Raw genomic sequence first — 23,292 nt, 5'->3', positions numbered from 1 at the left:
GCAAAATAAAAATTTCATGTATTTTTCATATACGCAAATTACTAAAATGATAAAACTGTAATAAAAATGATTAAAGAAAGACATTAAAAAAAATTCAAAATATTTATAATTAGTTTAAAATCTAAATAAAATATTCAGTTTATTTAAAGTATTTAAATTACTTGAAACTGGAATGGAATTTGTACTTTGTTTTAAAAACAGACAAACAAAAATAAGTAGCAAAACTACTAAAACTTAAATTAAAATGTAAAAAAAAAATAATTCAAAATGTTACAAAAATACTATGATAGTATATCAATAATACTAAAATTACAGTCATGAACAAGCAGTAAGTAATTAGACTACACCTGTGTATCTGCAAACACACGTGCACAATCTCGTCTGTGTCTCTCAGGTGGAGATGATGAAGGGAAACGTTGAGTCTCGGGTGCAGGTTTACCTGCAGGACCTGCAGAAGTTCAGAGCTCGCTGGGACCAGCTCAAACCCGGGCATGACATCATCGAGTCAGGTGATCACGAGACCCTGCAGCGCTGTGTTCAGAACATCCGCGACAGACGAGCCGAGTTCGACGAGCTGGAGAACACACGCAAAAAACTCATGTGTGTGATTTCACCCCTGTACTCACATGCAGAAAAACACCTGTGATATTACCATAGTAAATGTGTGTGTTGTGTGTCATAGGGAGGACTGCGAACACTTTAACCTGAGCCCTCCTGAAGTGTCTCTGGCGAGCGACACGCTACGGGATCTGCAGGAGTGTTCAGAGATGTGGGAACTTTACAAGGAGTTCCAGCAGGGACTGGATGAAAACGCAGAGCAGGACTGGATTTCCTTCAGGTCACGGTCATAGCAATCACACTGATGACATTTCATTTGATAAAACTATTTTCAGATACACAGAAACCCGAAGGTCTTCACTATAAACCTTCAAAATAAATGTGAATTTTAATGTGAAGAAATTGTGACAGAAATATATTACTGTTGTACAGTTGAATGTACTTCTCAAAGTAATAGTACTACTACTAATAATAATGTGTTATTAAATTATTAATAAAATAATTAGTAAAACTAAAATAAAATAATAAAAAAGTAAATAAAAATAAAAAAGTGAAATATTTATATAATAAAAATAATATTTATTCAAAATCATTAAAAATTATGATGATTGTAAGCAATATCACATAAATTTTCTTCCATGTTTTAATTTTACTAGTAAACCTGTAATGTGTAGGACTTGTCAAAAAATAAAGGAATTGTTACATTTTTCATTTGATTACATTGTAAAAGATTCATTAAGTTTTATTTTTTTTATGTTTTCTGATAATACATTTATATTAAATCATAAATCCAGAAAAAATGAAATGAAAAGCACAGAATTCCTGAAAAAAAAACAATAAAAAAATAAAAATTTCCTATTATTGCCAAAATTGTAATTAATTATTTAAATTGTTAAAGACATACTTTTTGATTATTAAAATTTATCGTAAAAATTAAAATGGATAACAGTATTTCTGAAAAATAAAACTGAATTATAAAAATAATAATAATAATAACATAAATTATTGATATTATTATTATTAATTGTTGTTAAATTGTATGAGTTTCATGATTTTAATTAATTAGACATGCTTGATTACTAAAATTTAATTAAAATTATAAAACACAACCCAGAAAAAAAACCACAGAAAAATAATCCAGGAAATAAAGACAAACACAGAAATAAAAGTGAAAAACTAAATGTGGGAAAAAACAAAGCTGAATTTGGGAATAAAAACAGTCATAATAACATGCAGTCAGAAACATCAGATGCGACAGGAGGAATTTCTTCAAATGTTAATGGACATTCAGAGTCTTTGTGCTTGAAACAAACTCAGCATACATACAGGACTAAGAAACACACTGTGTGTTTTCCCTGCAGGAGTAAGACTCACATGTTTGAGGAGTTTCTGTTCGCGTGGCATGACCGTCTGAGGAAGCTGGAGGAGCACAGCAGCATGTCTGTCAAACTGCAGAAGGAAGTGGACAGATACAAGGTCTGATGGCTGGATTATTCCGGTTATTTTCTGGTATTTTGTGGAAATTCTGTTGTGTGTGTGGGATAGGTCATGCTCAGGTCATTTGGAATGTTTGTTGTTAGTTACAAAGACCAACAGAAAATTAAAAGTTTTCTAGGCTGACATTGCTAGTGTAACGAGGTCATGAACGAATCCGGAGACGTAGGATCCATATGCAACCGTTTATTAGACCAAGAGGAGTTAAACAGGCAGAGTTCGACAACAACAGACTGGTATAGCGTAGGCAAATCCAAAGGGGTAACAATAATCCAGGCGGAAGGTCGGGGCAGGCGGCAATCAACGGGGATAATACAAACAACAGGCGTGATACAGTTCAAGGCAGGCAGCACAGGTTCACATAAACAATAAACAGTCCAGTCGGTAACAAGAAGGCAGTCCGTGAAAATAACGCTCAGGATTGCTAGCATGGCCAAACAAAACTTCGCGAGGAAGCCGCCGAAGCGGCGTCCTAAAATGGCCGACCGAGCGGAAGTGACCCGGGCGACCCGGAACCGGAAGGCGGGGTCCCAGGTACAGGGTGATGGGTAATGTAGTGTGTTAAAAGTCCGGAGATGGTTCCCGCTGACGGCGGTCGGAGGGAGCCACAGAGACCGCGTTTGTGACAGAGCCCCCCCCCTGCGAGCGACTCCTGGCGCGAGGAGGTGCCCGACGCTGGGGTCTACCCCTCCTACGGGGAGCTGGTCGATCTGGGTGTAGTGAATGGAAGTCCGTAGTGAGTGAGGGGTCCAAGATGTCTTCAACATCGACCCAGGATCTTTCCTCAGGGCCGAAGCCCTCCCAGTCGACCAGATATTGAAGTCGACCTCTCCGGCGTCGGGAGTCCAGGATGGTGTTGACCCTGTAAACCTCCTCGCCGTCGATAATGACAGGGGGTGGCTCCTGTGCGGCGGTCTCGTCTAGGTTCTCCACTCCTTCCGGACCGACAGCAGGCTTAAACAGAGAAACATGGAAAGTTGGTGAGATACGGTACTCTGCGGGGAGAGCCAAACGAAACGAGACGGGTGTAATCTGTTTAATTATTTTGAAGGGACCCACGTACCTGGGACTGAGCTTTTTGCAGGGTAAGCGTAACCGGAGGTCCCGAGTGGAAAGCCAAACCCATTGGCCGGGCTCATACGGAGGGTTGGGTCGGCGATGACGGTCGGCCTGAATCCGGGTACGGTGCACTGCCCTCTGCAGGTGTACGTGGGCTTGATCCCAGGTCTCCTCGCTGTGCTGAAACCATGAATTGACAGCCGGGAGTTCTGAAGGTTCACCTGACCAGGGAAACATGGGTGGTTGGAAGCCTAAGGTACATTGGAAAGGGGTTAGGTTAGTGGCAGGTTTCCGAAGAGAGTTCTGGGCGTATTCGGCCCAGAATAAGTAACGGCTCCAGTCCTCCTGATGATTCTGGCAATACGAGCGGAGGAAACGGATCAATTCTTGATTAAGACGTTCGGCCTGGCCGTTGGCCTGTGGATGGTACCCCGAGGTGAGGCTGACGTTGACCCCCAGAAGATGGAAGAAACTGGCCCAGAGACGAGAGGTGAACTGGGGTCCACGGTCGGAAACAATGTCTTCAGGCAGACCGTAGATACGAAAGACCCAGTTACAGAGTAGCTCGGCTGTCTCCATGGCTGTGGGGAGTTTCGGTAGGGGAATAATTCTGCAACCCTTAGAGAACCGATCGACGATGGTGAGGATGGTAGTGTGTCCCAAGGAGGGAGGCAGATCGGTGATGAAGTCGATGGCGAGATGTGACCAAGGGCGTTGTGGTATCGGTAAGGGTTGGAGAAGGCCGGCGGGCAAGCGACGGGGAACCTTGGTGGTGTTGCACACCGAGCAGCCCCTGATGTGGTTGATAGTGTCCGAGCGCAGCGAGGGCCACCAGAACCTGTTGCTGACTAAACGAAGGGTGGCCTCAATGCCAGGGTGACCTGAGCTGGGAGCAGAGTGGACCTCAGTCAAGACTCGTGAACGTAACTCTGATGGCACGTAAGTACGGTCGTCAGGACATTCAGCGGGTGTAGGGTCCTGGGTCTGTGCTTCCTGAATCTCCGTCAAGATGTCCCAGACCACAGGTGCCACAATCACAGAGGAAGGCAGAACTGCTTCCGAGGAGCTGAGAGTGGTCTCGGGTTCATGAATGCGGGAAAGGGCGTCCGCCTTGGTGTTCTGTGAACCTGGACGATAGGTTACCTGGAAGTCAAAGCGTGTGAAGAACAAAGACCATCTGGCCTGGCGATGATTTAACAGTTTTGCTGAGCGGAGGTATTCCAGGTTCTTATGGTCGGTTAGAACCATAAAGGGATGCTTGGCACCCTCGAGCCAGTGCCGCCACTCCTCAAGGGCTAGTTTAATCGCCAGCAGTTCACGGTTACCCACATCATAGTTCCGTTCAGCCGGGGTTAGCTTGTGAGAATAATAAGCACAAGGAAAAGTCTTGCCTGGCTCTCCCTGCCGCTGGGAGAGAACCGCCCCAACACCTGTGCTGGAGGCGTCCACCTCTACAATGAAAGGTCGTTCGGGGTCAGGATGGTGGAGAATGGGTGCAGTGGTGAACCTGTGACGGAGATCGTCGAAGGCCTGAATGGCTGGTTGAGCCCAAGCTAGGCGGGAAGTACCCTTTTTCACCATGGCCGAGAGGGGAGCTGCAACCGTGCTGAAATGGCGAATGAATCGGCGGTAGAAGTTGGCAAAGCCGAGGAACCGTTGAAGTTCCTTAAGGGTGGTGGGTCGAGGCCAGTTGAGAACAGCGTTGACCTTCTTCTCATCCATAGCCACTCCCTCTGAGCTAATAATGTATCCGAGGAAGGAAATCTTGTCTTGGTGGAATTCACATTTCTCCTCTTTGGCGTACAAATGGTGAGAGATGAGTCTTTGCAGTACTGTTCTAACATGGTTGACATGCTCGTGGAGGGAGTTTGAGAAGATCAGGATGTCGTCTATGTAGACGATGACAAAGCGATTGAGCATATCACGGAATACCTCATTTATGAAGGCCTGGAAGTAGGAAGGACTGTTGGCCAGGCCGAAGGGCATGACCCGATACTCGTAGTGGCCAGACGTGGTTGAGAAGGCCGTCTTCCATTCGTCCCCTGCACGAACTCGAATGAGGTTGTAGGCCGAGCGGAGATCCAGCTTTGTGAAGATCTTGGCGGATCGCAGTTGTTCCAAGGCCGCAGGTACGAGCGGGAGTGGGTAACGATACTTTATGGTTACCTCGTTCAGTCCACGGTAATCGATACAGGGTCGGAGTCCGCCGTCCTTCTTTTTAACGAAGAAGAACCCAGCCGAAGCGGGTGAGGTGGATGGTCGGATGAAACCCTTAGCCAACTCCTCCTGGATGTAGGTGTTCATGGCCTCCGATTCTGCGTGGGACAAAGGGAAGATGCGCCCCCTAGGGGGTACAGCTCCTGGGACGAGGTCGATAGCACAATCTCCTGGGCGGTGAGCAGGCAGATGGGTGGCCTTGGTACGACTGAAGGCCTCCAGGAGGTCCTGGTATTCGGCAGGTATGGTGTTGGCAGGGGTATGGATCTGAGGCTGGTGGTCCGGCCTGGCCTGAGATTGGAGACAGTGCTGGTGGCAGCGTGGTGACCAGTGGGTGATTGTGCGGTTAGCCCAGGTGATGGAGGGACCGTGCAGGTGCAGCCAGGGGTATCCCAGGATGACGGGTGACTGGGGTGATGCAATGATGAAAAGGCGGATGGTTTCTTGATGTGATGGTTCGATTCGGAGAGTGAGATCGCCAGTGGTGTGGTGAATTCTTCCTGAGCCTAGCGGTCTCCCGTCGAGGGCGGCCACTGTGACAGATGGAGAACAAGGGAGAACAGGAAGGTGGTTAGTAGCGACAAAGTCAGCGTCAGTGAAGTTACCAGCTGCGCCAGAGTCAATCAAAGCGTGAGTCGCGATTGACACTTCTCCAAAAACAATGATTACGGGTAACTCGCATCGGTTAGAAAGCAGTTCGTCGCTACTCACCGAGGAAGATGGACGTGGTGGACGAGTGGGGCAATTAGCCCGAATGTGGCCCGCCTGACCACAATACAGGCACAGGTTGGAGCGGAGCCGTCTCTCTCTCTCCTCCAATGTCAGCTTTGTTGATCCCAGCTGCATGGGTTCGGGACCCGTCTCAGTGGAGAGCGGCGGCAGGGGCAGAGGAACAGAAGAACGATTGGATCTGCGGGCCCGCATCACGTTGTCCACACGAATGGAGAGGTCTATGTACTGTTCCAGCGTAAGATCCTCGTCGCGGCAGGCCAGCTCCACCTGGAGGTCGGGATGCAATCCGCGACGATAATGGAGCTTGAGCGGCTCATCATTCCATCTACTTTGTGCGGCGAGCGTGCGGAAGCTGAGAGCATAATCGGCGGCGGTCCTCCTGCCCTGCCGTAAAGCCATGAGTTGCTCCCCCGCCTCACCGCTCTCGGTGCTGGGCTGGAACACCTCTTTAAACCTCTGCAGAAATGCGGCGAAAGTCGGGAAGGTGGGACGATCCAACCGCCAAACAGCTGTGGCCCATTCCAGGGCTCTCCTGCACAATAATGAACATACAAAAGCTATCTTACCCTCGTCTGTTGGGTAGAGATGAGGCTGCTGGTTAACAAAGAGCGAACACTGCAGCAGAAAGCCTTTGCATTTGGCCGCCGTACCGTCGAATTTCTCGGGGAAGGCTAGACGAGGACTGGCGGCAACGGGAGGAGTGGTCTGCGGTGGTGGAGCCGTGGGAGTGGCGGCGACAGACGGTGTTAACTGTAATCCCTGTATAGCCCTTACCAGCTGTCCAGTGAGATCGGTGAGGCGGTCCAGTTGTTGTTGGTGGACCAGGAGGGTGGAAGCTTGAGCCGAAATCTCCGAGGAGAGCTGGCGAACAGCGGCGGGGTCGGCGGACTGCATAGCCTGTGCGGCAAACTCCGAAGTGGGTGGTGACGTGGTCGCTGGATCCATAGGTGGCGAAGTTTTCTGTAACGAGGTCATGAACGAATCCGGAGACGTAGGATCCATATGCAACCGTTTATTAGACCAAGAGGAGTTAAACAGGCAGAGTTTGACAACAACAGACTGGTATAGCGTAGGCAAATCCAAAGGGGTAACAATAATCCAGGCGGAAGTTCGGTGCAGGCGGCAATCAACGGGGATAATCCAAACAACAGGCGTGATACAGTTCAAGGCAGGCAGCACAGGTTCACATAAACAATAAACAGTCCAGTCGGTAACAAGAAGGCAGTCCGTGAAAATAACGCTCAGGATTGCTAGCATGGCCAAACAAAACTTCGCGAGGAAGCCGCCGAAGCGGCGTCCTAAAATGGCCGACCGAGCGGAAGTGACCCGGGCGACCCGGAACCGGAAGGCGGGGTCCCAGGTACAGGGTGATGGGTAATGTAGTGTGTTAAAAGTCCGGAGATGGTTCCCGCTGACGGCGGTCGGAGGGAGCCACAGAGACCGCGTTTGTGACAGCTAGGAACTAAACTCTCATTCCAGCGTAATAATCAAGGAATATTGCTGCCGTACCATGGATGCAGCAGGTGCAATGATATTACGCAGCGCCTAAAAGTGACCGGCACTAAGTTTGTTTAGATGCAGAGTTGCACCCATGGTACGGCAGCAATGTTCCTTGATTATTACGCCAGAATGAGAGTATAGTTCCTAGCCATATCAGCCTAGAAAATCACAACTTTTCGTTTTTCATTTGTCTTTGTACATGATGTAACTAGAGAAGAGTCAAGTTTTAAATAGGAAAAATATTGAAACTCTTAGGTCATTTTTGAGCGAGATGCTAACGGTCTAATCGGATTCAATGATCTATGCTAAGCTATGCTAAAAGTGCTACCACCAGACCCGGAGATCGGCTGAATGGATTCAGAAACTGTAAAACTCAACTGTTTAACTCTAGGGGAGTTGGACAATGAGCCTATTTTCAAAAAAAGTGGAGTGTTCCTTTAAGTATTTAAAACGATTTGACGTTTGAATTTGATTATCGTTCAATTATTGCTACTTTATTAAAGGAGAAGTCCACTTTCAGAACAACGGTTTACAAAAAATGTACTCACCCCCTGATGTTCATGTCGAAGATGTTCAATGTCTTTGCGTCTTCAGTCGTGAAGAAATTATAATTTCTGAGGAAAGCATTTCAGGATTTTTCTCCATATAATGGACTTGATTGGTGCCCTGATTTTGAACTTCCAAAATGTAGTTTAAATGCAGCTTCAAAGGGCTCTAAGTGATCCCAGGGACTTATCTAGTGAAATGATCGGTCATTTTTTTTCTGAAAATAAAAATTTGTTTATTTTTTTAAGGACAAAAGCTCATGTAGCGCAGGTTCTGGGATGCGCGTCCATGACACTACGTATTATTGAACCGCGTTGAAATGTCACGCGGAACGTAGGCGGAACTACAGAGCCAGTGTTTACAAAGCGAACGCACAAAGACTAAGAAAGTGCAAGTAAGTCAAACGCTGTTTACAAACAAGAAGGTACAACGATGTCGGACGATTCTGAAGTTGTAGGAGAAAATGAAATGGAGTTTTTCGCCATACTCTAACGTTACCTTTTTGAGCTGGAGTACACTAACGATGAACTTGATTCGTATTGTCGTGGACTTCCTCGGCTGGGATCTGCATTTGAAGCTGCATTTAAACTACATTTTAGAATCCTGAAATGCTTTCTTCAAAAATTATAATTTCTTCACGACTGAAGACAGAAAGACATGAACATCTTTGATGACAAGGGGGTGAGTGAACTGGAGTGGACTTCTCCTTTAATTGTTGTTGGGCAAAACATAGATGTGTTAAGAATGTGTGTGTGTTTTAGGCCGTGGTTCCAGTGTTGAAGTACGTGCGAGGTGAGCACCTCTCTCAGGAACACTGGCTGGACCTGTTCCGGCTCGTCTCTCTGCCCAGAGGAACCACGCTAGAGAGACTGCAGTTCAGAGACCTGCTGCGAGTCGCCGACAACATCATCGACAAAGCCCTGGAGCTCAAGGTACAAACACACACTTCAGGTCATGCTTTACTGTCATGCACTGCAAAAAAAAGATTTTCTTATTTAGGGTAACTCCATGCAAATGTCAAACCTTCCATGAATAAATAAAGTTTTACCAAAGGTTTTTACTATACTGATAGCACAGATGTCAATATTTGGTGGTTCAAATATCCATGTGAGGTCTCTCTTAAAGTTTTTAAAGCATTTTTTTTTTTTGTTTTTACTGCATGATTTTCCGTAGTCTGGTAAGTGCTATTTTCAGGCTTGTCACATACATAACAGTACATATTCCTCATAAACAGACACATCTAAATAAAAATTAAGTAACAATTATATGTTCTGTAAAGAACCATCGCTTCTCTATGTGTTGGGTGTTATTGTGTCTGGTTTCGGCATTTTAATTCACAGAAATCTTACAAAGTATGTAGTCCATAACGCATGATTATTTCCCTTTTTTAACATAGAAAGCTTGTGCATTTATAAGCATTTATATGTCACATCCATAATGCTTAAGTGTCTTGTTTTTCAGTACAAACATCTAAACATTCTTAAGTTAAGAATATATATGTATATGTATATGTATGTATGTGTATATATATATATATATATATATATATATATAATACATTAGTAGTTTAAGTAATTAATACAATTTTTGTTATTTCTGTTTATTTTGGTTTAATTTAAATTAATATTTTTTTTTAACTTTTGACTATAAATATGTGAGTAGGTAGAAATATTTTAATAATATTACAAAAAATTATTATTATATTATAATACATAATAATAATAATATACTTATAGTTACTGTTTTTATTAAATATGTATTTTATTAAATATATTCTTTACCTCTAGGAATTAATTAAGGAAATTTTTGCAGCTCCAAGAAAAAAAGTAGAAAATACTAAGTAAGAAAATAATTTTTGCAGTGCGTCAAGCCTGTTTAGTATGTTTCTGCCACTAAATAAAAATAAAAAAGATAATTGCGACTTTTTATCTCACAAATCTGACTTTTTTCTCACAGTTTCGAGTCTACTTCTAGCAATTCTAACTTTTTTTCTCAAAATTGCATGATATAAACTCCCAATTTTGACATTTTCCTCAAAACTGTGAGATATAAGCACACAACTGCGAGTTATAAAGTCAGAATTGCTAGATAAAAAGTCAGAATTGCGGGATATAAACTCAATTGTGAGATATAAACATGCAAGTTGCGAGTTATAAAGTCCAGTTCAGACTGATATAAACTTGTTCACAGATTTGCGAGTTTATAATTTGGAATTCTGACTTTATTACTCGCAATTGCTACTTTATTTCTCAGAATTGCGAGTTTATATCACGCAATTCTGAGAAAAAAAGTCAGAAAAAAAGCAAAAACCTTTTTTTTTTTTTCTTTTTTTTTTTTAATTCAGTGCCGGAAACAGGCTTCCATAGTTTAGGACAAATGTTGAATTAACATGGGAAAAAAATCAACTAAATTAAATTATTTAGTCTGTTTATGAGCTCTACAGCTCTACTTTTTCAGCAGTTTGTCCCCCAAAACATGATCTAGGTCATAAACACTCATTTCTGTGTCCGTGAGCAGGATCTGAACAGTCGCGCTCAGGCCGAGGTCACCATCCGCGAGGCCCTGCGGGAGCTGGAGCTGTGGGGCGCCGGCGCGTGCTTCACCCTGACAGACTACACAGACAGTCAGGGCGGCTCTCTGCGCGTCATCAAGGACTGGAGGGATATGGTCAACCAGGTGGGCGACAACCGCTGCCTGCTGCAGTCGCTCAAGGACTCGCCCTATTACCTGCGCTTCCAGGACAAAGTGTCGCTGTGGGAAACCAGACTGGCTGACCTCGACGAGTACCTCCAGAATCTTAACACCATCCAGAGGAAGTGGGTCTACCTTGAGCCCATATTTGGGCGTGGGGCGTTGCCACGGGAGCAGGCCCGCTTTCAGAGAGTGGACCAGGATTTCAGGTAAGCAGGGAGGGAGAGGATGCTGGGATGGGTGAAAAAGATAAATGTAGAATTGCTCACCTGTGTCTGGGCGTCTAGGGCCATCATGTCAGATGTTCAGAGGGACAGCAGGGTCACTTCACTCACAACTCGAGCAGGAATCAGAAACTCCCTCGTCACCATCCTGGACCAGTTACAGCGCTGCCAGAAATCCCTCAATGAATTCCTGGAGGTGAAGCCTATACTATATATATTTAAATATATAACTAAATACACAGAAAAAATGTATTACAATTTTTAAAATATAAAATTATTTGTAATGTATTTGTCCTGTATTAACAAGAATCATTTTTCATTGGTTTGATATGAAAATACAGGAAAAATACATGTTTTTTGAATGTGTAAATAGTAAACAACAAAAACAAATCCCGCACACTGTAAAACGTATCAAAAAAGTTTATTTCCAACGTTTCGGTCACATGACCTTCATGAGGTGTTTTTGAAAATTTTTTTGAAAAGTACCTGATGAAGGTCATGTGACCGAAATATTGGAAATAAACTTTTTTTGATACATTTTGCATTTTTATGTAGTGTGCGGGATTTGTTTTTGTTTAGTTTTGACCTTTTTTTTTGGTCTGTGATTCCTGCAGACCTACGGATTGCTGACTAATATAATATAAAGCAGTGCTGCCTTCTGATAGTGGCACTAATATATCTATTATTATTATTATTATTATTATTATTATTATTAACATTTATTATTAACAAAAGCAATGTAAAAATAAATCAGTAAAAATAACAAAAACTGAAAAGGCACAATATTAAAAATAGTTATATTCAAATAAAAATACTTTTATTATTTTTTATTTATTTATTTATTTTTATTTATTTAAAAAATCCATTTTCCATTTAAAATTCCATTTCTGTGCCTTTTTGCTTTTTCCTTGTTTTCGCTATGAAGGTAGAAATAATAAATATAAAAATATGTCAAATTAATATAAATATAAAAGTGTGTTATTTATCATATACCTGTTTTAGTTTTTTTTTATATTTAAATATTTTAATGAGATTTTTATGAATATTTGAATGACTTTTGACCTTTGCAGGAGAAGCGTTCTGCTTTTCCTCGGTTTTACTTCATTGGAGACGACGATCTACTTGAGATTCTTGGACAGGCCACAAACCCTACTGTCATACACACACACCTGAAGAAACTCTTCGCAGGTAACACACACACACACAACTGTTCTGAGTGGTCAGACAAGCAGCTGCATATAGAAACATGGGATTTTTGTGTGTTCAAGGCATCAGCAGTGTGGAGTTTGATCAGAGTTTTCAGAGCATCACAGCCATGAAATCACTGGAAGGCGAGACGGTGCCGCTTCAGAACACCATCAGCATCTCCAATGATGTGGAGGTTAGATCTCTGTTGTGCTGTCTGTGTGTGCATGGCCATAATGTATATCTATAAATATTTTTTTTAAAATAGTATTAAATTTATAACATGTGGGTTGGTGTCAAGTGTCTATTTAAAAAAAAAAATATATTTATTTTATATATATATATTTTATTCTTTTGTATTTAATATTTAATTTTGTGGCTTGGTGTCAGGTTTGGGATATATTTATTATGTGTAAAAGCTGTTATTTTTAGAAATTTTATTCTTTAATATGTAATTTTTAATTAATGTTTTCTACATAAAATATACTGTATATAAATATATTTTATAATTATTTTCTATAATTAATATTATATTATATTTATTTATATTATATTTCTTTAATTTTATTTGTTGGGGACAGGTTTGGCTGAGCGCTCTCTCCACAGAGATGAAAAACACCCTGAAGCATCTTCTGTGTGAGTGTGTGAATGCGGGAAAGAACGGAAACGTGGATCCCACACGCTTCCCTTCTCAGGTAGCACACACAGGGCTCTTCAGAAACACCCATGAGTCTCAGCGGTTCAGCTGAAGTGACTGGATTGACTCTGTTTTTAGATTCTTTGCCTGGCAGAGCAGATCCAGTTCACAGCGGATGTGGAGAACGCCATCCGACAGCAGAACCTCCATCAGCTGGAGCTCGAGCTCACCGCCAAACTGGAGAGCTACACCAGCGTAGACGGCAACACGGACGACACTGCAGGTACAACAACACCTGACTCTGTTTGTGTGTTTACTCTCACTTCAAGTGATTCTTAAATACAATGACTTTGTAGTCGCTTTTAACAGGTTACAGTAGTAGTTTAACCAGTAGTGAATATGTTCAGGTCATATTTTATACTGTAATAAAATGAAATGCATAATACATGTTTATTGTTTTAAACTTATTGTATTATTACTATATTAGTGTTTTACATGACAAGTAAGCACCATTTGAGGACGTCCTCAAAAATAATAAATAATTACTATAATTGGTATTCTTTATGATTATATTAAATCAAATGATTTCCTAATTTTAAAATAGCAAATGTGTGTGTTTTTGTCTCAGTGACTCTGATCTGTGTTTTTAATTTCTTTAACGTGAATTTCAGTGTTTTTTCTGACTGCAGGCGATAGATGAAGCCTCTAATTTTCTGGCTGCATATTTACAGCGTTTGCAAATTGTCAGGTTAATCAAATGAATAAAGCGATGTGAATATCCATAAAGCGCTTTGGTCCATTTATGAGCTCAGGGTTTTATTGACTGCGATTCACAATAAATTCAAGTAAATGGAGCTTCTGATGAGTCTCACTGTTAACAGTGATTATGGCTAATTCTGCGTATAAGTCACTCTGGAGAAACTGCTGCTGCAGGGTTGAAATGGTCCATTACAAACACTTCCAGCCTGTTCTTTAAATGCCTCTGTTTGATAAAAACACATTACATGCTCTCCACCCCTGCTCTCAATCTAATCTGTACTTCAAGTGCGTGTGAGGACTTGTTCATTATTAGCAGTGCTTGCTTTGAACAAACCCTAACATTAAGTATCAAACTTCAGCTTTCAAAAGGAGTCAGTAGCTATTAAAGGAGAAATCCACTTCCAGAACAACAACTTAGAAATAATTTACTCACCCCCTTGTCATCCAAGAAATCAGTCGTAAAGAAATTATGGTTTTTGAGGAAAACATTTCAGGATATAATGGACTTCATTGATGCTTCCAAAATGTAGTTTAAATGCAGCTTTAAAGGGCTCTAAACGATCCCAGCCGAGGAAGAAGGGTCTTATCTAGTGAAACGATCTGTCTTTTTTTTTTTTTAGAAAAAAAAAAAGTATATTTTAAGCACAAAAGCTTGTGTAGCACTAGCTCTGGGATGCGGCTCAACAACACTACAAATCACTTTTTTCATCGTCTGTGTACTCCGGCTCAAAAAGGTAGAGAATGGTGAAAAACTCCATCTTATTTTCTCCTACAACTTCAGAATCGTCCGACATCGTTGTACCCTTTTGTTTGTAAACAGCGTTTGACTTACTTGCACTTCCTTAGTCTTTGCACGTTCCCTTTGTAAACACTGGGTCTGTAGTTCCGCCTAAGTTGCACGTGACATTTCAACGTGATTCAGTAGTACGTAGTGTTGTGGACGCGGATCCCAGAGCCTGTGTGACACAAGCTTTTGTGCTTAAAAAGTAAACAAATTTTTATTTTCCGAGAGCCCTTTGAAGCTGCATTTAAACTACATTTTGGAAGCTCAGAATTGGAGCACCAATGAAGTCCATTTCTATGGAGAAAAATCCTGAAATGCTTTCCTCAAAAACCATAATTTCTTTACGACTGAAGACAGAAAGATATGAACATCTTGACTAGGGGGTGAGTAAATTATTTGTAGACTGTTGTTCTGGAAGTGGACTTCTCCTTTAAATGCAGGTCTGTTGCATAATTTCTGATGGTCTTGTGTTGCAGAATCAAGAGTTCTGCAGTCAAAACTGAAGGCTCTGATTCTGGACGTGATCCACAACATCTCAGTGGTTCAGAGTCTGAGAGAAGCTCAGATTCACAGCACCGACGACTGGATCTGGAAGAAACAGCTGCGATTCTACCTGAACACAGACCAGCGCTGCTCCATACAGATGGTGGACGCAGAGTTCAACTACACTTATGAGTATCAGGTGATCAGCTCAGTGTTTAAGTCAAAATATATCAGAATCAATGTTTACACATACGAGGAATTTGTTTTCGTGACAAAAGCTTTCATAGTGCAACAGAATGACAACGGGACAAACACAGATTATAAAAGAATAAAAACAGAACAAGTAAATACGGAATAACAATATACAAATTGACAATTATTTGTACAGATATTTTGCAATAGACAGTTTTGCATGTATACATATATTATGTGCAAATTCTAATTGTAAACCAAGTATATGTGTTATATTAATAAATGTACAGTCACAAATTAATTCAATTCAAGTTTATTTGTATAGCGCTTTTCATGATACAAATTGCTGCAAAGCAGCTTTACTGGAAATTACAGAAAAGTTTACAAAATTGACTTGAATATTAACAATATAATGTGACCGGATGCTCACATAGTGGAAAGTTATGAAGTAACATCAGCAAAAAGTATTATTTGTGAGATATATATATATATATATATAGTAAAGTTTGGTTGATACTGTATAAAAAATGTTTTTTTTTTTTTTTTGCACCATTGACATCTGTGCACTGAAAGTTTGGGGTTAGTTAAGGGTTTTTTTGATGTTTTTTTAAAAAAGTCCTTTGTGCCAGGGCTGCATTTATTTGATTAAAAAAATCCAGTAAAATAAACATAATATTCTGAAATATTATTGTATTTTAAGGGGAGACACTGCAGGCAAAACACTGTTTTTCATGCACCTGTCAAATTTGAGATTTTGCGCTTTTTGCGTTTTCATGAAGTGTTTTTTCAGACTAGTGGAAAGAAAACATCCAAAAGACGAAGTGTTTTTTTATAGCACTTTATCTAGTTGTCAATAGATTTCAATTACAATCCATATTTTTAAAGGCAGTTTTTCCAAAATGAGCTTTTTCTCCCAAACTGAGCCATAAATCTCCACTTTAGTAGCACTTACACACACCAAACTTTACATTTTTATTCCTATCTATATCCTGAAGGTTTTTACAGAGGGATTTGTTCTTATATTATTGATTATATACAATATTTTATTCCCTCCAAAATTGTGAAAAGTATATTGTTTTCTGTTTGTTCTAAGTGTTTTCTGAATTATGGAGTGACAAAATGAGATTCCCCAAATTCCCTCTGTAAAAACATTTGACTCTAATATGTAAAAAAAAAATAATAATAAAACAAGAATTTTGAAACTGACTTCATCCAGTGTTTAGGTTTTTGTACTACAAATGTATGCCAATTAGTGCATATTTCATTAATTAATGCCTCATTTGCATATTTTAACCTAACATTTTAGAAAACTTGTAACACAAAAAATGTTTGCAATTATCAATTGTAATCAATCAACTGGGTAAGGCAATGACTATTAGTTAATTTTTTTACCCTTTTGACCTGCAGTTGATTTTTCAGCAACATTGCTCCAGTCTTCAGTGTCACATGATCCTTCAGAAATCATTCTAATATGCTGATTTTTCAAATATGCGATTATTATCAATGTTGAAAACAGTAGTGCTGCCCAGTATTTTTGTGGAAAACATGATACATTTTATTTTTAAGGATTCTTTGGATTGGAAAGTTCAAAAGAAAACCATTTATTTGAAATGGAAATCTTTTAAAAATGTCTTTACTGTCATTTAGTCAATTTATTGCATCCTTGCTGAGTAAAAGTTTTAATTTCTTAAAAAAAAAAAAAAAGTTTTACTGACTGCAAACTTTTGAACGGCCATGCACAAGCTGATTTTGTTGTAAGGTTTCATATTTACTGCACAGGTGCTACAACGGATGTCATTCAGTCTCATATGATAGAAACAGATCCTCAGGCGGCTCCACAGGGATTGACTCTCGCTCTCTCGTTCTCTCAGGGTAATGCTCCTAAACTGGTTCACACGCCCTTGACGGATAAGTGCTATCTGACACTGACACAAGCCATGAAAATGGGTTTGGGCGGGAATCCCTACGGCCCCGCGGGAACCGGCAAGACAGAGTCCGTCAAAGCCCTGGGAGGACTGTTCGGAAGACAAGTGCTGGTGTTCAACTGTGATGAGGTACACACACACACACACACACACACACACACATAATAAATAAGAAACACTCCACCTATAGTCCCTGTGGGTCTTGATAGAATTAATGCAATTTAAAATATTTCTTTCCCATTTGAAAATATGTTAAAATGTATTTTTTTTCTGAGATCAAAGCTGAATTTTCAGCATCATTACTCCAGTCTTCAGTGTCACATGATTCTTCAGACATCATTCTAATGGATCTTTCTCACATTTTTGGGTTTCTCATAGCGGAAGTCATCATAGTTGGGTAAAATCCGAGAGCAGTGAATGGGAGAGTACCACAAATGTATTTTTTGCATTTACATTTGCTCACATAGCAAAAGAAAAACTCCACAGAAGTGTTTTCATGACTTTCAATCAAAGGAAAAAAATTGATAGCAGCAGTCAGAAGAGAAAACAATGTCAAATTTACACTTACTTTTCTCAGGAGCACCTTCTAATCAATAATCAAAAAATCTGATAAAAAAAAAAAATGGGGTAATTTGAGGTGATATTTGACTCCTTAAAGTGATTTGCAGGGGAATTTAGTTTTTATCTGTGTAATGGCATTTTTCTAACTTTATTAAAGGTATGTCATTTTTTATGTCAGATTTTTAAAAAATATATATTTTATAAGCTTTTTTAAAATTTCTAATTAAAACAATAGAATAACAGTAATGAGGCTCAGAGGTGGCATGAGTGCAAATTCAAAAACTCATGTTGAGATTAATTTTTTAAATATAAAATTTTGAATATAGAAAAGATACTTTAAAAATAAAACTAAAAATGCCAGTAGGTGGCGGCAAGTCACTGATGTAAGTACTGAATCATTCATTCATTTGATTCGTTTGAACACCTGATTTGTTCAGGAATAAATCAAGTTACTGTCTTTATGAATAAGAAATTGAATTATTGACTTGTTTAAAAATGCACGTTCATTCATAAACGAAACACCACTGTGTTTGAATGGAGATGCAGTGGCTTAGTTGTGATTTGTTTCAAACTATTTTTCACAAAATCAGGCAATAGTGTTACAGTCAGACAATGTAAGTCACTTAATATTAACTTGTTTATTTAACTGTTGTATTAAATCAATATCTCATTTACAAACTCCCTTAAATATAATTAAAAGCTGTCACTCATCTTAGTTCATCGCAATCTCACCAAGTTCCATTATAATCAATAAAGCTCTCTACACTGCACAATAAATCTCTTATTTACACTTTGTTTATGAAAGTATTGGTGAGTTATGTCTGGGATACTTTTTTTTTGTCTGTGGTACATTACATAAGTTGCAAAAACATGTAGAAACCTTTGATGCTCCCCTCAGCGCAAACACAAATATGCTGATGGGGTCTTAATGTGTCTGTTTAATGAAATGAAAAATGATTCTGTATTATCTTGATGCTAGGAAAAAACTATGCATTTATCTCCATGTTACTGTGGATAACAGATGTGGTGCGACTGGAAAAGTTAGTAAGCTGATTTTTACAGCAGTTAAACATGTTTCGTGTGTAAAAAGTGTCTAATATCTGTGTTTTAGGGTATAGATGTGAAATCCATGGGCCGTATCTTCGTCGGCCTGGTGAAGTGTGGAGCTTGGGGTTGTTTTGACGAGTTCAATCGTCTGGAAGAGGCCGTGCTCTCCGCCGTCTCCATGCAGATACAAGCCATCCAGAACTCACTGAAGAACCACCGGACCACCTGCCAGCTGCTCAATAAAGAGGTGAAACGCTTCAGCGCTCTGCCAAAACCTAGACAGCAGCCAACTAGGCGTAAAAGTACAACACCAATAGTGGTTTTTAAACTCAAATTTTGTGGTACAGAAGGAAGACTCTGTGTTGTGTGTGTTTTCAGGTGGAGTTGGACCCAAATTCGGGCGTCTTTATTACTCTGAACCCAGCGGGTAAAGGATACGGAGGGCGGCAGAAGTTGCCGGATAATCTAAAGCAGCTCTTCCGACCGGTTGCAATGACGAGTCCCGATAACGAGCTCATCGCTGAGGTCATCCTGTATTCGGAGGGATTTAAAGAAGGAAAGGCACTCGGAAGGAAATTGGTTGCTATATTCAATCTGGCCAGGTAGTGACTAGAGAGTGTGTTTAAGGCCTGGTCAATTTTTATTTATTCAAACGTTTGTACAGTTGAGGTCAAAAGTTTATATACACCTTGCAGAATCTGCAAAATATTAATTATTTTAGCAAAATAAGAGGCATCATACAAAATGCATGTTATTTTTTTTTTATTTAGTACTGACCTGAATAAGATATTTCACATAAAAGACATTTACATATAGTCCGCAAGAGAAAATAGTAGTTTAATTTATAAAAGGGACCCCGTTCAAAAGTTTACATACACTTGATTCTTAATACTGTGTTGTTACCTGAATCATCCACAGCTGTTTTTTTTTTTTGTTTGTTTAGTGATAGTTGTTCATGAGTCCCTCGTTTGTCCTGAACAGTTAAACTGCTGCTGTTCTTCGGGAAAACCCTTCAGGTCCCACAAATTCTGTGTTTTTTCAGCACTTTTGTGTGTTTGAACCCTTTCCAACAATGACTGTATGATTTTGAGATCCATCTTTTCACACTGAGGACAACTGAGGGACTCATATGCAACTATTACAGAAGGTTCAAACACTCACTGATGCTCCAGAAGGAACAACCATGCATTAAGAGCAAAGGGGGTGAAAACTTTTGAACAGAATGAAGATGTGTACATTTTTCAAATATCATATTTTGTTCATTTAGTACTGCCCTTCAGAAGCTACTGAAGATACTTGCATGTTTCCTAGAAGACAAAATTACTGAAATTGACCCTGATCTTCAAATTCAAAAAGTTTTCACCCCCCAGCTCTTAATGCATCGTATTTCCACTGAGTCCCTCAGTGTGAAAAGATGCATCTGAAAATCAGAGTCGTTGTTGGAAAGGGTTCAAATACACAAAAATACTGAAAAACCACAGAATTTGTGGGAACTAAAGGATTTTTCTGAAGAACAGCAGGCAGTTTAACTGTTCAGGACAAACAAGGGACTCGTGAACAACTATCACTAAACAAAAAAACCCAGCTGTGGATCATTAAGATAACAAGACGTTAAGAATCAAGCGTACATAAACTTTTTAACAGGGTAACTATTATTTTCTCTTGTGTACTATGTGTAAACGTCTTTTATATGATACATCTTATTCAGGTCAGTACTAAATAAAAAATAACATGCATTTTGTATGATCCCTTTTAATTTGGTAAAATAATGAACATTTTGCAGATTCTGCAAGGTGTATGTGAACTTTTGACTTCAACTGTATATACATTTTATATTATATGTATGATTTTAATCAAATTAAAATATCCACTGACCCTAGATTTTTCTGTGTAATTTCTATGTGAATATGTGTGTGTTTATGTGCAGGGAGCTGTTGACGCCGCAGCAACACTATGACTGGGGTTTACGCGCACTAAAGACAGTACTGAGAGGCTGTGGGAGTTTACTGCAGCTACAGAGACAAAGCAACAACCCTTGTAAGACAATCTCACATGAACTTGATCAATAAACTGTCCAGGATCAATTCACCTCTTTACTCTCTCTCTACTCTATCTGTCTGTAGTGAAGGAGAGCGGGTTAGTGGTTCAGGCTTTGAGGTTAAACACCATGTCAAAGCTGACGTTTACAGACAGCTCTCGATTTGACGCCCTGGTCAAAGACGTGTTTCCTAGTGTCGACTTTAAGGACGTGGAGTATGAGATGCTCAAATCAGCCCTGCTGGCTGTTTACGAAGAGGCACGGCTGGAAATCATACCCAGTCAGGTATCTGTTTCACCATCGGCTATGTTTATATGTGCACCAATAATATAATTATTTTTAATAAACAGAGTTAGGTGTTAATATTACACAAGCAAACATCTTTACTCCCATTTACATGCAATTTTCATTATTCTGATTATTTGCTAAAAAGTGTGGTTATTTTTTAGCAATTCGGAGTGGAGGGAAAACTACAGAATAATGTCAGAGTTCATTTATGAAGTTGTGTGAATAACACACAGCATCCATATACATCCAGGCACTTGTGATTAAAGTGTTTACATGACTTTAATGCAATTATTTACTATGATTATGAGCTTAATCGCATTAGTTTGATCACTGTATTTACATAAGGTAAAGTTTAATTGCAATATTGCCAAAACCCCATGTAAACATAGTCATTATTTATATATATATATATATATATATATATATATATTTTGAACAAGGGTATTTTTTTGTAATTTAAGTTAAAAGTTTTAGATATTTTGTTGTATGTTTCTGTTGTATTTATTTATTTACATATCAATATATTTATATTAATTATTTGTTGATTTTTAATAAATATTTTAATAAGTGTATAGCATTTATTATTATTATTTTATTACTTTATTTATTAGTTATGTTTCAGTTTTAGATGTAGTTATTTTAGTACATAAATTAAACTAAATTAAAATGAGAAATCTTGCATTAGCATCTTGCTGAAATAACATAATAGTACGTTTTTGAATATTTTATTTCAATTAACATTAATTTTATTTACAATAATTAATTTTTCTATGGTTTTAGTTTCAGTTATCTGTAATAACGCTGCTACCTATGCACCCTACATACTACACCCTAACCAACAACTGCCATATTGCAAATGCTCACCAAGCCTGCATTGATTCAAAGTACAGCAAATACAGTAACATTTGGAAATATTTTTACTATTTAAATAACTGTATTCTATTTGAATATGTTTTAAAAATGCAATTTATTCCTGTGATTTCACAGCTGAATTTTTAGCATCATTACTCCAGTCACATGATCCTTCAGAAATCATTCTAATATTCTGATTTGCTCCTCAAGAAACACTTATTATTATGTTAAAAACAGCTGAGTAGAATTTTTATCAGGTTTCTTTGATGAATAGAAAGTTCAGAAGAGCAGTTTTATCTATGGTAGAAATCTTTTGTAGACTAGAATGACTTTTGATCAATTTAAAGCATTCTTGATGAATAAAATTTCCCTAAAAAAATTAGACTGACTCCATACTTTTGAATGGTATAGTGTTTAATGTTACAAAAACATTTTATTTCAGATAAATGCTGATCTTTATATTAAAAAAATACTCAACTGTTTAAAATATTGATAATAATTATAATAAAAAGTGTTTCTTAGAATAATTTCTAAATAATTTATCAGCTTTGATCACAGGAATAAATTGCATTTTAAAATATATTCGAATAGAAAGCAGTTATTTTAAATATTTTAAAATTTCTCTGTATTTACTGTACTTTGGATCAAATGAAAGTAGGCTTTTAAAGAGACTTCTTTAAAAAACATTAAACATTAAAAATCAAAAACTTTTGTGTAGTGTGTATTTATGCATTTGACAAATACTAATATCCAAATTGACTTTGCACTGAAGGTATATACTTTTTCATCTCATGCATTACCTGGGAATCAAACCCATGCTCTGCTGCTTGAGCTACATCAATGCAATATTGATCTGTATGCATATGTGTTTGTGTATAGATAAAGAAGGCTCTGGAGCTGTATGAGCAGCTGCGGCAGCGGATGGGTGTGGTGGTGGTCGGGCCCAGTGGGGCAGGGAAGTCCACTCTGTGGAGGATGCTGCGGGCGGCACTGGGCAAGATGAGCCGTGTGGTCAAACAGTACACCATGAACCCCAAAGCCATGCCACGCCAGCAGCTCCTGGGCCACATCGACATGGACACGCGAGAGTGGTCCGACGGGGTGCTGACGTCCTCCGCACGACAGGTGGTGCGAGAGCCGCAGGGTGAGGACAAACACACAACAAATACACACAGGAACAAACTCAGTGAATGTTAACACATGGATAAAACAAACACCATATATGAATAAATACATGTGATAACACCAAAGATTTTTGTTTTCCTAATGTTATTCTCTCTCTTTTAGAGGTGAGCTCATGGATTATATGCGATGGAGACATTGATCCAGAGTGGATCGAGTCGTTAAACTCTGTGCTGGATGATAATCGTTTACTTACGATGCCCAGCGGTGAGAGGATTCAGTTTGGCCCCAACGTCAACTTCCTGTTTGAGACCCACGATCTGAGCTGCGCCTCGCCAGCCACCATCTCCCGCATGGGCATGATTTTCCTCAGGTAACGCTCCTGAACTCAGCCCAAC

General features: G+C 39.5%; 1 protein-coding gene across 1 annotated transcript in view; it reads left to right on the top strand.

Moving 5' to 3' along the window:
• The window catches only part of LOC127177726 (cytoplasmic dynein 2 heavy chain 1), a 113,426-nt gene that overhangs the window by 23,153 nt on the left and 66,981 nt on the right, over positions 1 to 23,292 (top strand). The window contains 18 exon segments of the mRNA XM_051130139.1: positions 395 to 600; positions 683 to 838; positions 1,920 to 2,034; positions 8,868 to 9,038; positions 10,624 to 11,006; positions 11,085 to 11,217; positions 12,092 to 12,209; positions 12,290 to 12,402; positions 12,788 to 12,901; positions 12,982 to 13,126; positions 14,863 to 15,068; positions 16,933 to 17,115; positions 18,659 to 18,841; positions 18,973 to 19,196; positions 20,522 to 20,631; positions 20,718 to 20,917; positions 22,652 to 22,916; positions 23,060 to 23,267. Of these exon segments, the coding sequence (XP_050986096.1) occupies positions 395 to 600; positions 683 to 838; positions 1,920 to 2,034; positions 8,868 to 9,038; positions 10,624 to 11,006; positions 11,085 to 11,217; positions 12,092 to 12,209; positions 12,290 to 12,402; positions 12,788 to 12,901; positions 12,982 to 13,126; positions 14,863 to 15,068; positions 16,933 to 17,115; positions 18,659 to 18,841; positions 18,973 to 19,196; positions 20,522 to 20,631; positions 20,718 to 20,917; positions 22,652 to 22,916; positions 23,060 to 23,267 (3,233 nt within the window).

The sequence above is a fragment of the Labeo rohita genome, chromosome 15, assembly GCF_022985175.1.
Source record: "Labeo rohita strain BAU-BD-2019 chromosome 15, IGBB_LRoh.1.0, whole genome shotgun sequence".
NCBI lineage: Eukaryota > Metazoa > Chordata > Actinopteri > Cypriniformes > Cyprinidae > Labeo > Labeo rohita.
This window is presented reverse-complemented; position numbering and strand designations above follow the sequence as displayed.